The following is a 17857-nucleotide window of genomic DNA, read 5'->3' on the forward strand; positions in this document are numbered from 1 at the left end:
TGTGGAAGTGGCTGAGAGAGCAACCACACAAAATTCAGTGTCAATGGTACACCCTAATTATCCCATGCACACTGGTAAAAGTAACAAGAGAAAAATAATGGCAGCAAATGTTCAAGAATTTCTCAGAGACAATTTCACACAGCAGCTGGTTTGGAAGCCCAATGCAAATTTTCACCTAGCATACAAAATATGGTTGAAAAGCCTGAGGAGTGTCAGGTATGCTAATGAATGATCATACCTAGGAGTCAACACTCCTCCAGGAGCAAAGTTCAGAAAAGCTGACCACATTCCTGCATAATTTCTAAAGCAGGAGCCACATATAAGTAAAAAATTGTATCAAAGCAGCAACAAGGGGGGAGCCAAAAGAATGCAATTTTTTGTAAGAAGCACAGAAGCTGTTTATGAGCATTACACTGGAAACACAGGGCCAAGGTACTCTAGTTGTTAACAAAGACTTCAAGAGAGCAGAAGAGAATAAGGTACGGGAGGTTATTAGAAAAGAGAAGGCTTCTTTCAAAAAGATAAAGTCCTGTCTCAAATTCTCAAATGAAAGCGGACAAGAGCATAAATTCTGACAAATGGGGTATAAAAAACACTAGGAGGCAGGACAAAAAATTAAAAAAAACAACAAACTATTTTAAGGAGCAGCTAGGAGGAAGAATAAAAACTAACAGTAGAATTTTCTTTTCTTTCAAGGACCAAGCTTAAGAAGCACACCAATTGCTGCACCAGTCGCTGTTCAGGTAACAAATATAGTAAATAAATAAGGGTACTGTAGAAAATCTGAATTTATTCTTTACATCACTGCTTACAGTGGGAGACAAGCTGAGGAGATTCCTGAGCTGGAATTTCCCTTTGCAGGGTAAAACGGGAAAATATCAAAAGAGCTGCCAAAAATTGAACTGACAGTGGAAGAAGTTACATAAGAAATTTATAAAATGATGAGTAACAAAGACACAAGACGGAACCAGATGTTATTCACTTAAGAGTTTTTAAATATACACCTTTGTATACTGAAGTTTATGTAAACCCAATTCCAGGCACAAAATCCTTTCAATCTTGTTGGAGAGAGGAAAGTCCTGAATTTACCTTCCTACAGACTGCATGATGTCCAAGAGCAGAGGAGCAGCCAAGTCTGGACTGAGGTGAATGAAGGTTGAGAGCACAACTATGGCCAGGCCCAGTGTTTCCTCATCATATTCTTCAAGAACAGCCCCACAGTCATGGCACCTGCAAGGAAATTTTTAATCCTGATGTTAACAAATTTCAAACAAAGCATTACTATACACAGATCTGTGTATAATTATGTCTTTTAAAAGTATTATTACTTAGTACATTCTATTCCACATTTATTTAGAAAGACAATGAAATTGTGATCTTTCTATAAATAGTGACAGTCCATAGTTTTAAACATTAACAGAACTTCTCACTAGCTACACTGCCTGTTTCTTTAGTGACAAATGAAAGAGGGGCACAGGGCAGGCCTTGTTTTGGGTCCTTCATTGGTAACTGTACTCCAGCTCCCTTCTCTATGGAACTGTATTAGTTTGCACTGTCCAAGAGGAGTCTGCAGCATCTGGCCCTCCACAATGTCAGCACAGCCAATTTGTGCAGCTTGGGCTAAGGCCCAGGCACCATGCACACAAACAATGACACTCACAGATGATGTTAAAGAGATGGAACAATTTCACACTGCCCTTCCTGTCAGTCATGAATTATGAATAACAAATTTTACAATTAGAAAACAATGATCTGATTGGTTCCCACAGCAGTTACAGCTATTAAGAAATAAATGAAAAGACCTCTCAGGGGCACAGAACCTTAGATGTCAGAAAAGTCTCCTTTCCCAGGGCAGATTTGCTGCTGAGTCACTTATCCTTCCTGAAATGCTCAAAGACAACTGAAGAAGGTCTGAAAAGGCTCCAAAATGTCTAATTATAAAGGGGATGTCAGATCTGGGAGAGATGAGACAAGCTTTCACAACCTATGAAAAAGGCAAACCAATGTGGGAAATCGGCTTATCTCAGCCCAGTGAGGAGGCTGCCTCAATCAATCAGTTGCTAATGACTCCAAGAGATTGTGAGATTTTAACTTAATGGAATTGAACAGACAATTTTCTTGCCTTTTTTACTGAACATAAAGAAAATATGGCAACAAAGTCATAGAAGTCAAGCCCAGCTGGTCTGCATGTTAATAGGTAGTGCCTGAGCTTTTGTGAAATGGCCAAGGGAAGTGCCACTGACCAGACTAACTTTGGGATGCTTCACTTTGTCACACAATAAGGTCCACTAGCAGTCACAGCCTGCACAATGGCCCTGTCTTTCTCCAGTGATCATCCTTGCATGTCTGTCTGTCCACTGGACTGAGCACACACAGGAGCTTGTGGTTTCTCTTCCCAAGTTTTGAACAAATCAATGCATGGCTCCCTGCTGACTGCTTTACTTCTCTATTAAATGAGTACACTTCTGTTTAACATTCCCTTACAGGCATTTTAACCAAACAATAGAGGTTTGCAAAAGCTTTGAGGATCAGTGAGTATCAGCATTAAAAATGCTATGTAGAATACACATGATGACACATCAACAGCTACTGATTTCAACAGAAACCCAAAGGAATTTTTAAATGGAACTTCTTTTTTTTTTCCCCTCAGAAAAAAGAGGTTTCTGATGGATCAGAAGAAATTCTTGATTTAAAGTAAGATGGAAACTGCTTCCCCTGGCCTCTATGGACACACAATACCCTGAGTCATCATTTTTCCTGTGCACAACCATCCAGGTCCTACTGAATTGAAAACACATCTTGCTAGCAGTGTTTAGAAAATGTTTACTTTGGGTTAAAAAAAAAAACAACTTAGCATAGAGATAAATGGATTCTGTATTTGCATCAAGTATATCTACACTTTACTTGACATATTTGAAGTTCAGCTAGTTCTTTGAAAGGCGAGAAAAAAACTCACTTACTTGTCAGTCATCAGAATGGGCTGGTCATCAGCAAATTCTTCTGGTGCAGGTACAAACATACTGACTATACTGGGTGCTGACAGCAAACTAGATTTTGTAGCACCTTAAGACAATTAGGAAAAGAATTAAAAAAAGAAAATAATATCAAACAGAAATCCAAAATGCTTGATGAGTAGACTTTTAAAGAATAGCCATAATGGCTTTACTATGCCTAGAAATAAGAAATAAATTGTGTCTATAAAAAGATATATAAGCACATTCCTTGCTTCTGCCAGATTATTCCTATTACCTAGAACTATCAATAAAAAATAGATAAATCCATGGGGAAAAAAGATAACATAAACCAAAAATTCCAGGAAATTGGATGCAATTTTATCTACTGGGTAGAGAAGATGATTCTAAAGTTGCTACAAGACTAGACATCAGAAGTTTTGCAGTATTCTCCCAAACATTTTGGGAATTAACTTCCCATAGTTCTCAGTTACATGAAGAAGGAATTAAGTTCACTTGTCTCAACACAGATCATCACTCTATTCATACTATCCTAACAGACTGATAGGAGATAAACCAGGAAAGGACAGAGAAAATAAATAATTCATAAAGAATTGAGAACATTGGAGGGTTGATCATTAGAAATGCTTTCCATTGAAAATCTTCAGAAGTATCTTTATCCTTTAAAGCTGAGTTTTTCAGCTGAGAGCACAGCCACTGTGATCATGCCAACATGTGGGGCTCACTTTGCCCTTAGCACTTTTTGTGAACCTAATTTCTGATAGATGCTTATTTTATTAGGAAAAGTCATGTATTATGGGAGACCCAAACCCTTGACTTCTCCAAGTTCTGCTTTCCCGAATTACAGTTTAAGTAATCCATTGCCAAATTTCTTTCTGGTTGCTTCAATCTCTAGATTCAGATTTAATGTCAACACTAGCCTTCTCTGGTAATATTTAACTATGGAAACACAAGGAAGCTTTTCTATGTAAGATTTAGATGGAATGTATTATGACAAAATCCTGGTTACTACAGAAAAAGCAAATTTAACAACAGCTCTCAGGCAAAACAAGCCAAGAAGCTCCCACAATTTCTGAACTCAACATAAGTGGAGTGAAATGAGAATAAGGCAGATTTTAAATAACCATTTTATGAAGCATGAAGGAAACATTTCTTTCACATCCATAGTTCAGAACTTTATAATTGCTCCCTAAGGTTTTATTGGATATGAGCAGATACTTCAAGAAGGCTAAAATACTCCAGTAATGTAGAACAACATCCAGAATGCAGGGGAGAGGTATAGATTTTGTATCCAGGTTTTTCTTCCCCTCTAAGATGGATAAAGATCTGTCTGCCATGACTTTCAAAGTTTCATATCATATCACTATCATATTCTCTAGATATAGATTTTGTATCCAGGTTTTTCTTCCCCTCTAAGATGGATAAAGATCTGTCTGCCATGACTTTCAAAGTTTCATATCATATCACTATCATATTCTCTAGATATAGATTTTGTATCCAGGTTTTTCTTCCCCTCTAAGATGGATAAAGATCTGTCTGCCATGACTTTCAAAGTTTCACTATCATATTCTCTAGATATAAGTTCACTGCAGCACACAAATGCTAAAAGCAGTCATAATGCATGTTACCATGTTGGAATAAGACTTAACAACTCAAAAATGTTCTCTCTTGTGAACAGTAGGAAAAAAACATGATTTAGGCAAAGAAAGTAGGTCACTGCCCCACTGCAGAGGTCTAAGAGAGTCTGGGTGTATTTCAGCTGTGAGGGAGGAGATTTTATACAGAAATGAGATTCAGACACACTCTGCATCCTTTCTGCAGGACAGCTGAGGGTTTTAACAGCTGAATAGAACACAAAATTCAGCACCATTTTGTATTGACCATGAAATCTTCCTGGCAGTCTTGGCAGAGGACCAGGTCAAACAGACTCTGAACTAACCTCTGATTCTCAGTGGTGGTCCCTCCAAATCTGGGTTCAGGCAAACAGGGACATTGCACAGCCTCTTTCCATGCTGTATCTGCTCTGTGAATAAAGAAAGAACTTCAGTCTCCAGAACCACAAATCCAGCACCTGTCACCAGTCAGCTGCACCACAAGTCTTAAACAGTTAAAACAAGAGAAAGACAAATACAACCGCTATAGAAAAAGAGAAAGAAAAAAAAAAGGAAATAGTTAATTTTTTATGCATAGAAAGGAAGGGGCAAGAAAGAAAGAAAGAAGTCCATACAGGAAAAAGGACACAGACAACCTAATAAAAAAGGCATTTTACACAAGAGTCATTAAACAGGAAAGGAAGTGCTAGCTGTAAGATTCTACAAGATATGGAATATATGAGCCACAAAAAGAGGAAGAAACAAGTGTTTAGAAATGCCAATACATTAGAAGAGATAGTTTGTACTGACAGAAGCCAGGCACAAAACAATTTTTTTTACAGACAGTAAGTTTGGGAAAAGAGTGATTTGAAATAAGAATGGAAGAAACACATGACACCTACCCAAGGTAATAAAAAATAAATTAATAAAGCATGCATGGACCAAACACACATATTTATGTGGGATGAGACTACTTCCTACTTGGTATGCATGAGTATAATGAGTCTTAAACTTGTGGGGTGGCACTGAAATGACAGTCACACTGAGCATTTATCCTAAAAAAAAAAAATTTAAAAAAAAAAAAAAAACAACCAAAAAAAAGCCTGTCCAAATAAAAAGTTTACTTTGAAGCTAGTGGTTGAACAAGAGACTGAGAGATGCAAAGCTTTCCAGAAAAGAACATTTCATTTTGCCTCTCCATGCTTGAAGGCCTTTAGCTGAATTGAATATTGGAGGGAAAAGTCATAGATGTTGTGAAGAAAGCTACCAGATTTGGAACAGGATTAACTAAACAGAGATTCTGAGCAGTTTTGAGTATTGACTTGTTCATTTTGAATACAAGCACTCCCTGCAGAACAAAAGACAGTAACTTTTAAATCTCTAAAACCCTGCCTGAGAGACTAGGTGATCCAGCTAAGTCTCTTCAATAAATAAACTTACCTGCTTTTAGAACAAAACCCCCATTGTGACCACTAGCAAATTCTGACCTTTATGACTTAAGGGTGTCATGCTGAGCATGCTACTCAGCAGACTGGAATAGAAAGGACAATCCTGAACTATGCCCCATATCTTTAGCCACTCTTCAGCTACACAGCTTAGTTTGATGGAACTTGATGCTGAAGACTAAATTAACCAAAAATTTCAACTCAGCTGTCCAGGGCTGATGGTAACACATTCATTCAGCATGCTAAGTTCCATATATTATTTTAAGCATTCCTTTCTCTAGATGCATCTGCATCTGCTGATAAATTCCTGAGAAGCACAATTTTTTAATGGCACTAACATCAAAATGGGCACTAAAATATTTAGCATTTTTGACAAACCAAAATGAATTTATTGTTTAGTGACATCTGCTATGAATTTGGTACGACTGAAAGTGTTATACAGAAGAAAACAAAAAACAAATGAAATGAGTAGCGAATAAATTACATGCTTAATTCAGTTTTCATTGCTTTGCATTCATCTTAAAAGGAGAAAAAGCAGTGAGTAAACAGAAACATCAGGTGTTCAGCATGAGTTGGTGAAAACTTCTTTAAAGAGAAACAAAACTGGCTGGTAGAAGGCACAACTCTGTGGTGTAACAATACCATTGTAAACAGACATACAAATAAATGATTCCATGCACCAGGGATGAAATCCTAGACCTAATTAATTCAACTGTGATTATTCCATTTCTTCCAATGAGACCAGGAAATAATCTGAGTAATATGCACAATTAAAGGGACAAAACTGTACCAGAGGGTCTACCTCCCAAATATATAACTATTCCAACATTTACTAGATGATAATCTTGTACTGTCTATAAAGATTCACTTTAGACTTGATACTGATCACTTATTTGCAATGGTAGAATAGAAATACTCCCTTTTTTTTTTTTAAGTGGATTGTTACACAGTAATTGGTTTAGGAAACAGAAATAAAGAACAATAAATGCAGCTCACCAGTATCCCAAGTGCTGATATTGTGGGGAGCACTAGACTGGTGTTCCAGCTGCCTCTTCATTAGCTGGTTCATTGTCAGAGCTCCCAAAGAGCCTCTTTTCATTTGTCTGAACTGAGCTGCAAGTCAGAAATGCAAAAGGATTTCAGGAGCTCAGACAACATTTAGAACTACACTCATTTCCTGATCTTACAAGCCAGCATGATATAAATACTGAAATGACAATGATGGCTGGCTCTAAGGATCTTGCTCAATTCAATATGCACCTCTCAAACAGCTACACAGGGTACAATTCTGGCCCCAATGCCATCAGTCAGAAGAGACTTGGGTTCACTGCGTCAACTGTCAGTGCCTTTTTGCCTCCAAATATTATGAAAGCTAATCAAAAGATTTCATATCTGGGAAGAGCTAAGACTACCCCAAAACTTCCATGCTGAGAGGCAATAAATGTACACTTGAACCTCACTCACATGCATTGTACCAAGGAAGGAAACTCAAGTCTCCTCCCAGCAAAGCATGAGAACAGCTGTGTCCATGCTGACCCAAGTCCAATTTGGACCCTGTGTCCAAATTGACTGACACTGTGTACCACAGCATCATTCATGGGAGGCACGAGCTGAACTTGCCTCTTACACCCCCACCCCTCAGGCAGAGCACCTGCACGTTCTGCTGATGGGTGAAGCCAGCAGCCTTTGAAGATGAGACCCTGCTGTAACTTCACTGCCATTTATCTTATAGAGAGCTATCAAGCAACAAACATTCCATTTTTATTCATCCAACAATTTACTTCATTAAAAAGATTGATTTATGAGATACGTGTCACTCAAAGTAAAACCATAAGGGAGACTGAAGACTTTTGGTTCATATCAACGTGGTGCTTAGGAACATGACTTAGTGATGGAGTGGCAGTGTTAGGTTGGACTCTAGGATCTTAAAGCCCATTTCCAACTTAAATGATGCTTCATATTTTCTCTAATTACATTGAGGAAGAAAGAGATCATACACAACTTCTGACTTTCTCAACTTTTTTCTCAATTCATAAAAAACATTCAAATTGAACAAGCATAATACATTCACTTGGACAATCGAGCCTGAGCAGCATGCTTCCACCACTGAAACTAAAATCATTGCTCACTGTATGAAGACAGAGTTTTAAGGCCCTGCTTGAGCAAAGCCTGTGAAACTGCTGACACAAGTATCCAGGAAAGCTTTTAAAATGTTGCCTTAAGAATAGCTTTAAGTTTTTCCTCAACAGGCCCTTAGAGCAAGGGCAACAAAGTAAAATCTTCTCTCAATGAACATTTTTCTCTGGTGAACTACATTCAACATCATAAAAACAGACTATGAGGTGGTTCCATTCTAAAATTCTGAACAGTAACCATCTAAACTGTGAAATTAGACGCAGAATTTCACATTATTAACTGTGATAAAGAAGTACAGATAAAGGATAAACTGCAACTTTCAGAAAGTCAAGAAGGGTTGAGTGCCTTCTCCTAAACTTGGCTCTACTAATTTTCTATCAAAGAGTTTAAAATTAAGAATAAGCAGAGTACTCCCTCAAAAACAAAACAAAACAAATACAGGCCTTGAGTAACAACAACCAAAATGAATACTTCAGTGAAAATCTGCACTGAATATATTTTATTAGATGAAATATTTATGTTTTTACTCATTACATCCTTTCCAGTATATCCTTTTGAAGTGCATTTAAACTCCATTTTTTGGTCCAAGTACAGCATTTCTGCAAAGCTGCCCTGGTATAACTGAACCTGTAGAATTGAACCAGACCAAGCGACCGTTCTATGTTTCACTTTTAAAAGTTATATTGCAGCTCCCTTTCACAGCAAATTAAGAGAAAAATAGAATTTCCATCATTTCTAGGGCAATAATTTTAAATAGATGCTTTATCACTTTATCAAGCATAGAATTTCCTGATAAAAGAACAGCAATTAATGTTAGAACTGACAAGACTGCTTGGAGTGCAGATGACTGTCAAAATAGAGAAAATTATCTCTTTGAATTTTCTCTAGCAGCTTTTTGTGATGCAATTAAAAATTTTGCATGAATGTATCACATAATCAGGCTATTGTTGAGCAGGTTTGGATTTCCAGGATTATTTACCTGATTTCTCAATGACAGCAATGACTTCAAATAATAAGGGGGGGGAACCAAAAAAAACCCCAAAAAAAAACCACCACACAAAAATCCGAACTACCAGAGAGATACCAAAAAAAAAAAAAAAAGTAAAACCCAAAAATGTCAGAGTTGCCAGCCTTTGAACAGTGCTGGATCCAGGATGATTGCTGTGGAGCAGCATGTGACTTTTCATGCCTGTGACTGACTAGTGGCAAAGCAAGCTGTGCTGGTTTCAGGTGGGGTAGAGTTAATTTTCTGCACTGTGGCTGGTACAGGGCTGTGTTTTGAATTTGTGCTGAAGACAGGGTTGATAATGAAGAGATGGTTTTGTTACTGCTGAGCAGGGTTTACACAAATACAAGGCCTTTTCTGCTTTCCATGCTGCCACACTGGAGGTGCATGGAAGGCTGGGAGGAGACACAGCCAGGACAAGTGACCCAAACTGACCAAAGGCATATTCCAGACATTATGGCATCATGTTCAGTATATAAAGTGGATGAAAGAAGGAGGAAAGAGGGACACATTTGGAATGACAGATTTCATCTTCCCAAGTCACCATTACTTGTCATGGGCCTCTACTCTTGTGGAGATGGCTGAACACCTGCCTGCCCACAGAAGGCAGTGAATAAATTCCTCTGTTTGCATGCACAGGTTTTGCTTTCCCTATTAAAGTGTCTTTATCTCAACCCATGAGTTTTCCAGGTGTTACCCTTCCCATTCTCTCCCCTGTCCTTCTGGTGGGAGCGAGAGCGAGCGGCTGCCTGGGGCTTGGATGCTGGCTGGGATTAGACCATGACAGGGGGAAGTTTTCCTCTATCAGGTTCTCTGCAAGAAACCTAACAAGCACATTAAAAGATGAGTAACCTTCATACAGTGGCTTGCAATATTTTTCATTTGTTATCTACTGATCTGGTCAATCCCGTAGAATTCTCTACTCAAAGAGACAAGTCCAAATCAGGGCCTATTATGCAAAGCACTGTAAAGATACATAGTATAAGATCAAAATCATTTCAGTCTAAATGTACAGGAGACACAATGGAAGAATTCATATCCCTTCTTGCAGTTGGAAACTGAGGCAAGTTTCCAGAAAGAGGAAAGAAATATTAAATAGGAATATAGGCTCAATATCATATAGGTACTATTCCCAGTTTCCTGTGCTGGAATTTACAGGAACCAGTAGCACTGGGCTAAAAGCAAGAGAAATAGGTCTTAACTGGACCCTCTTCAGCTGCTTTAGTAAGTGCTATCTGTATCATTAGGTGGCCAACAAATGTACTCTATGAGATGCACACGACCTGAGATGCTTGTGGGAAAACTGGGGAAGTACACAACTAGCATGTCTAAAATAAAACTCTTCCTTTAATAAACCAGACACCCCTTCCAATCAAATCAGCAGATGATGAATTTCCAAAACTAAAATTTAATACTGCTGTAGTAATCTGAAATTGAAGTTCAGCAAGACAGTTGAGCTGACCTAGCAGTTCATTGGTATCACAGGAAGTAATTTTCCCTCCTTTTTTTATTAGCCACAGTTCTGCCCCACAGGCCTTCAGATGTGTCACCTAGATGGACACAGCATTTTGAATTTTATTAAGTGTTCCAAGGTACCTCCACCTTAACATCTTATCTTCATGCGCTCTGTTAAGACATCTGTCATGTCTACTTCAAACAACAGAGCTCACTTTCAATTGAGATGCTTATGGGAATCCCCGACAAAGAGTTATCACATTTCAGCAAGCAGCTAAGGAAGTGGCATTCAAAGCATTTTACAAAAATGGCAAGAGACTTTTTTTTCCTAAGGTACAGCAAAAAATGTACCAAAGGCCACAGTAAGAGCCCTGTGGACCCTCATCTTCTGCTTCTGTGCGCTGACAATTGACAATGCTTTCTCACGGGGGAAAATAAACATTCAGCTTTAGTGAAATACTGCTTTTAGCTGCTACCTACTTTAATTCAAGAAAACTACATTTGTCAAACTTGCCATGTCCCAAGAGAAAATTTTTAGCTACTACCTGTTAAAATGCTGTCAAAGAATCAAGGGAACTCAGAGGAAGGAATTTACCTTACATGCTGTGCATCTCTTGCACAATACAGTAACTTTGATTTTAATCCTCAAACCAGAGGCAAACTTACTTGATATGGAAGAGTGACTACTTGTCTCTGGAACACCTGCTTCAAGGGTTGGTGCAGATGATGACTCTCTTGGCATTTCCAGTGTTGAAAGTCCTTTGGCAGCAGGATCTGTATGTGAAAATTGTGCTTAAACTCTCAGCATTTAAAATCAACAAAGTTTTTAATCTTCCTTCTCCCTAGATGTCCTTTTCGCATCATTTCAGTCATCCATTCACCATCTGGCATTCCCAGCAGTTTTAAAGGGATTCAGTGTGTGTGTCATAAGAATTTTTATGGGGGCACAGGGATCTATTTCTTAAAATCACTTTTTAAAGGAGACTTCTGCCTATGGTCTTTAGAGCTCACAAATAATAAATGCTCATAGAGTTTGATATTGATCTCACTCAAGGGATTATTGGAACCACCAACATGGAAAGGAGAGACCACTGAGACAAAGCTAGTTTAAGTGACAGCTTAGCATCTTTTAAAAGCCTTAACTCCAACATGCCTCCAGTTTTCATTCAAGAGGCTGTTGACCTAGCATTTGATCCTGAAGATTCACAGCTTAAAATTCTGCATTAAAAAGGTTCCACGTGGTGTTTCAGAACTGGAACAGCCCTTCCAAGCAGTTTCAAGGATAACAGTGTTCATTACTGCATGAAAACTGGCCCTTTTTAATGGTCAAAAAAAGCACTGAGTCTAATTGCACAATTCTTTCAAGGCCACACTTCTCTACATAAAAGGCTCAAAAGCACTCAGCTCTCTTTAATTTTTATAAAGCTCCAGTAGTTCTTCAGCTTAGCAGAACCATAAATGGGACAACAGGCCTGAAACACAAAGGGAACAGTGTAACTACGATTACACGGAACAATTTCACCTTGTAAAATTGGACTATGCTAAGAAAAATTTATACTGTGATTCCCTCTGAAGCACTTAAGAAAAAAGTGAGGCCAGGAATGCATAAATATTCCCCCTCTCTTCAACAGCCACAAGGAACTGAGGCCTGAAGGATTCTGTCCTTTTTCATTAATATGTTGTTAAGATGGTAAAATTCTAGTAACTGAAAAATCCTAGGGAAAAAAATAGCCAAGAAATTAAAAAGGCAGCAGCATACCATTTCTCAAACTGTTTGATAGATCCACTTGGAACCTGAGGAAAAGCTAAAGCTCACTTCCTCTCCACCAGAAAAAACTTAGTAACAAAATTTTGCATTGAAATCACCTGAAAAAACACTTAGGGTACACAGAGGATTGTATACCTTTGAATTTTAAACCTTTAACAAATACAGACCAAGAAAACTTTGTGGATACCCAGTACAAAGAAGGCTACAAACAAGTCTATAAAAACAAAATGTATGTGTATGTCTATGTCTAATGCTCAGCCTTACACTTTGTGATCCATTCTGCTTTCCACTGCCTTATGCTGGCAAAAGAAATAAGGGCCAAAAATCACTACACCAAAAGAAAATCAGTATAGCATGGACTAGAATAGGAGGATAAAAGGCATTAAAGTATGACCATTTTTCTGACTCCCAGCATAAAGGGGACAGGGAGTTTCATTCCCTTACTTGGAGATCAGAATGAGTATTTTTGTCACAGAACTCCACTTCCTTTTCAAATGGGTCCTTTACACATCCCTCATACCTGAATGATTAGCACATTCCTTGTGAGAAACAAACACCTGAAAGCACTCAGCTAGCACATCAGATGCTATAAATACCCACATCTCACTATAAATATACACATCTCCTTATACAGGTCTGTTACTAAAATCTTCACACAAAAATAAGCCTTTTGACTGGGTGAGTGAGCTCACCTGCCTCCTTCTGCTCTCCCAGCTTGTCAAGGATGTTAAAGGAAATGTCCAGGTATTCTCTCTGAATAGCACTCACAGCAATCTTCCTCTGCTTCCTCTGGCGAGGAACAATCTGAATCTTAAATTCTGACTCCTCAGTCTCCCCTTCTTGTTTCTGCTCTGAGTTTTGTTCAGTGTCAGACTCTGTATTGGTATCAAGTTTATCACTTTCTGTTTGCTTTTCAGAATCTTCAGGGACTTTAATAAGGACTGTTTTTACATTTGGGCTTGGAATTGTTCCACTAGGTTTAATTTCCTCCACACTGAGCTCAGAGTTATCATCAAGGGACATTTCTGGAAGGGCAGATGATTTCTGCAGCAGGTCCCTTTTCTGTTTCAGAGTTAGTGAGTTTCCAGAGGACACGTCCTGAAATTCTTCTGGCTTAACTAACTCTGAAGAGTCCTTCTGATCTTTGGTAGAAATGGAAATGACCTCCTCTATTCCTGCAGAAGCATTGTTGCTTGTATCCTTAGAACTAAAGTCTTTGGAGCAATCTTCAATGCTGAACTGCACCAGCGGAGTTGTGCTGAGGCTGAGCGCAGACACGTTGATAGGAGTTGAAGGAGATGAAATAGCAGTTTTGCCAGAGACCTCATCATTGAGCGGGTTTGTTGCTTCTTCTTCTTCATCACTCTCCACTATTCTAAGGGGAGGAAGTGGTTCAAAGACTAGAGAGTCACTGTCTGAAGTGGAGAGCACTGAATGTTTTTCAGGACCCGAAGTTGAATCGGAGGACAAATCTATCAGATCTAAATCTTCCTTGGGATCAGCAGCTTTAACTGGGGAGTCCACTTTCACTTCATAGGTCTCCATGCAATTTAGCCTAACCTCTGGTATGACAGGTCTTTTGGTTTCCTGGAAGCTCTCTGTATGAGGAAGGCTTTCCTGCGTGTCTATATTTTCGGCTTTAGTGGAAGAGTTCTGCCGAGAGCGTCCATAGTCGCTGTGCCTGTGTGTGGCAGGGACAGGAGGCTTGTCTAGCTCACAGCGGTCTATGCAGGACTTCCTGCGGTGTTCGTCTAGCGAGAACAGCAGGGAGTCTGCATTCCCTATATCAAGAGATTTTTGTTTTAGAGAGCGCAGTTTTTTTTTCTGAATGCTTTCTTCTCTCACACAGCGTAGAATACTGTCTTGTAAGGCCCCCGTCTCTCTATATTCAGCCAGCTCTATTTCACCTGATCAAAACAGAAAAAGCTAATACTACCTCAGTTGGAGACTTTTGGCAGATACCTTCATCTTTATATCACAATTCAACATGACTGACATTTTAAATACAAACCCAGTATTAGTCAAAATTGCCCACATTTTGTTTTAACCTCAGAACCAAAGTACATGGATTTTTACAACAAATAATAACAAAAATCTGCTATTTGGAGAGTAGAGTTTACCTAAATGCTGTCCAAAGTCTATTCATCCTGGACAGATGTACATGAAGATAGAGTGTTTAACCTTGTGCATTGAAAGGAGGTGTCACAGGCATGTAATTTCCACAGATACTTGGGATGGCTGCATGTAGTACCCCTATTATTTACTGCAGCAGAACAGGCTTAAAATGGATGCCTCTGATTCAAGAAGCAAGGGCAGTATTGGCAGTGAGGATATTGCAGCACAAGCCTGAGATCAGAGAATTTTTCCCTGGTGACCCTAGAACCCAGCAGGGTCCATCAGCTATCACAGCACCCAGTCCTCCCTCATCTGCTGGGGAGGAGGGCAGTGAGCACAGCTGCACCTGCTGGCACTGCCACTGCACTGGTACTTTGCTATGTGAACACATTCATTGAGAGCATTTTCAAAAATAATACTTGTTGCTATTATTATGAATTATATATTTTCACATAAAATAGGATATTCCTAATCATTAATATCCCCATATTTCAAAATACTCCACATACAAATCAACAAGCAAAAAAAAACAGTGATAGAAGTTTAAGTGTTCACTCTATTCAGAATCACTCCCCCTCCCTCTGCAAACACCTATAATGAAAAAAAAAACAGGCAGGTGGGTCGTCGTGAAAATCTTTTCAACATTTTTCCAGGCCATTGATTCCAAACACCTAAATTTGAAATCAAATTTTTGAAATTTGATTTTAAAAACCTACTTTTTGAAAACCCCATTTTTGCCAAAAGAAATACATTTGAAGCTGCAAAAACAAATTTGCTTACCATAGAGTCCCACCTTATCAACAAAATCAATTTCTCAGAAAAAATAATTTAAGTAAAAAGTCTTCAGCCCAATGGCTGAAGAAAATTAAAAAAAATCCTCTTAATTGTTTTTTTAATTCAGAAGAGTTTAATGTTTCGAAAAACAACTGCTGATTTCTCAGCATTTCTACTATGGAGTGCCTATTTTGAGATTCCTGAAAGATAACTCATTCAGGGAAATGAGTGTTCTTCAGAGTAAGAGTAGTTATATTAAAATTAGGCAGTGCAAAAAACTCTACAAAGAAAGTTGGTAGCTTGAAACTAAGAGTAGGAAATTGTATTTCTGCATGAGTTTATGCCAACAAAACAATTCATACTTCTCTGAGCGTTCATCTCAACTGGTTGGTATTTCACCATTTTGCTGCCACCAATTCTTTTCAGTCTTGCAAAGAAAGTTTGAGACTCTTTATTGCAAGGTCCAGTTGGTGTATCATGAATATCAGATTCATCAAAAACACTGTCTTCCTCTGCTGGAGAAAGAAAAAACATTATTACTCTTAAGAGGGAGCAATTTCCTGAACGAAAAGCTGTCTATAGAACAAAACCTCAGCTAGTGTCAATTAAGCCTGAATTGAAAAATGAAGTTTGCTAGAAAATTTGTATCCCTGCTTTAACTTTGTCATTCTTATTACATCTTGAGTTAAGGTCTGAGATAAATGAAAAATGGGTTACAGTGCAGCAAAAGCATAACAAAGCTGGTACCATTCTAAGGTGATCTTCTCTACCAATAATAATCTTTAGATGGAAAAAATGCACTAGATTGGGACACTGACTTGAGTAAACAACTTCTGTAGTGCTCAGTGAGAAATGGTAAATTGAAGAAGATGGAAATTAATGAAAGAACCATAAGGTAAGGATAAACCAGCAAAATAAGAAAGTGAAAAAGGAAGAAATAGATAATCTTGGGAAGATGGTAATGGTAACAGTAATAGAATAAGACCTAACAGTATGAATTATGAAATTACTGATCTAAGTAATAATAGTAAAACATTATGCCCTGATTTGAGACCAGATGAAAATAGCAAAGAGAAAGAAAGATCCAAATCTATTTATCTGTCAAAAAAAAAAAAAGCCCAAATCATCCATATGAAACAGCTATTTAAAAAAAAGAAATTAAAAAATAAAAAATCTATCATGTGGAATCATTCTGTAATTCTACATCCAGTGATTCATGTCCAAGGAAATAAGAAACACTTCTGGGACAATAAAAAAAACAGAGCACTCAAAAGAAAAACAAAGTTGGCCTTGTATATTGTAGCAAGCAAATACAGAGAGGAAATGCATTTGGTGTCTGGGAGTGAAGGGGCAAGTAAGCCAGAGAGCTAGAATGGACAAAAACTGAAGACTTAAATGAGACATAAATATCTTCAGTTCTGAAATTGCTGGAAAGGTGCTAGTACATTTGAAGCTATGAAACTGCCACCTAAAGGCATCAGGGACAAGATACCCAATTGAAAGGATGACGCCAGAAAAATTAATCAAGGTTGATAGCAAGAATTTCTACAGCAATTGGCTTTAATAAGTTGGAAGATCATTTTTAATGTCATGTCCTGTGTGTAACTTCTTCTGCCCCTTACCAACAAATGCTTTTTGTCACAAGATTTAGCATCAGTTCCACAGCAGTCTGTACACTTGATCCCCACAATGAAGTTTGGCAGAAAAATTAGGGAAAAAGTTCAATACTGGGGAAATCCATCTTCAACATATGAATTCTTGCTGCCTGACAACAAAATCCTCATCTGTTCACTATCTAAACACCACCTCTGATGATGACAGCAACACACACACACACACAACCTGACCAGTGATTAAACAAGTCTCTTTAGAAAAGGTGAGAAAGGCTTCAACTTTCTAAGTCCCTGGCAAATTGTGTTCACTGCTTTTTGTAGGTGAAAGAAAACTTTTCTACATCCTCCTTTTTCTGCAGCCCTTCCACAAAGGAGGAGAACAAGCCCTGTTGTTTAGTTAGTATTTACAGAGTAAAATTTGCTCATTTATGGTCCTTTACCTCTGGGAATCCAAAGCCCTTCCAAACAGCTTTGGAAAGCAAGTAAATATTATTGTCCTTACTGTAAACATAAGAAAACAATGCTGAAGTGAGACACAAGGCCACCCAGGGAACCAGTAACAAGCTGGGTACTTGGGCACTTCAATTTGTCTTTAAAATGTCTCAGAATCAATCCAGAAAGTTAATGTACTTTATAAATGTATTAGTAAGTCATTATGAATTACGTCATTTACTTGTCTCAAAACAAAGACAAATTCATATTAAGGCCACAGTTGTCTCTTAGCCCTCCACTAGCAATACAAAATGTCCAGCTGAGTGAGGTTATGCAATATGTAGTTTAAATCCACGTTAAGACTGATTTAATTTGCTAGAGCAGAGGAATAGGGTGTCCAGGTAAACAAAATATTGTGCTCTTGTTTTGCTGTACATCTTTTCACAACCAATGAGAAGCGAAATAGGAAAAGGTACTGACGTGAAAACAAGAGAGTTTCTTGGATATTTCTTCAGAAGAGTTTTCTGCATACTACAAAGACTATTTGAG

The 17857-nt window shown here is 38.2% G+C and overlaps 1 protein-coding gene across 6 annotated transcripts in view; it reads right to left on the bottom strand.

The window, feature by feature from the left end:
• The window catches only part of UNC79 (unc-79 homolog, NALCN channel complex subunit), a 109416-nt gene that overhangs the window by 34767 nt on the left and 56792 nt on the right, over positions 1-17857 (bottom strand). For 3 of the 6 annotated variants that reach the window (XR_011679137.1, XM_071426568.1, XM_071426564.1), the window contains exons 31-37: positions 15626-15778; positions 13067-14281; positions 11273-11380; positions 7006-7122; positions 4912-4995; positions 2961-3063; positions 1090-1230 (exon numbers count right to left, since the gene is read on the bottom strand). Coding sequence is in view for 5 of the 6 variants with exons in the window: in XM_071426568.1 (XP_071282669.1) it covers positions 1090-1230; positions 2961-3063; positions 4912-4995; positions 7006-7122; positions 11273-11380; positions 13067-14281; positions 15626-15778 (1921 nt within the window). In the remaining variant the exon portion in view is untranslated. The remainder of the gene's footprint in view (positions 1-1089; positions 1231-2960; positions 3064-4911; positions 4996-7005; positions 7123-11272; positions 11381-13066; positions 14282-15625; positions 15779-17857) is intronic. The other 3 variants (XM_071426565.1, XM_071426567.1, XM_071426566.1) reach the window with 3 other exon arrangements.

Source organism: Agelaius tricolor, unplaced genomic scaffold (genome assembly GCF_023055355.1).
Source record: "Agelaius tricolor isolate 1412-34295 unplaced genomic scaffold, bAgeTri1.0.p SCAF_5, whole genome shotgun sequence".
NCBI lineage: Eukaryota > Metazoa > Chordata > Aves > Passeriformes > Icteridae > Agelaius > Agelaius tricolor.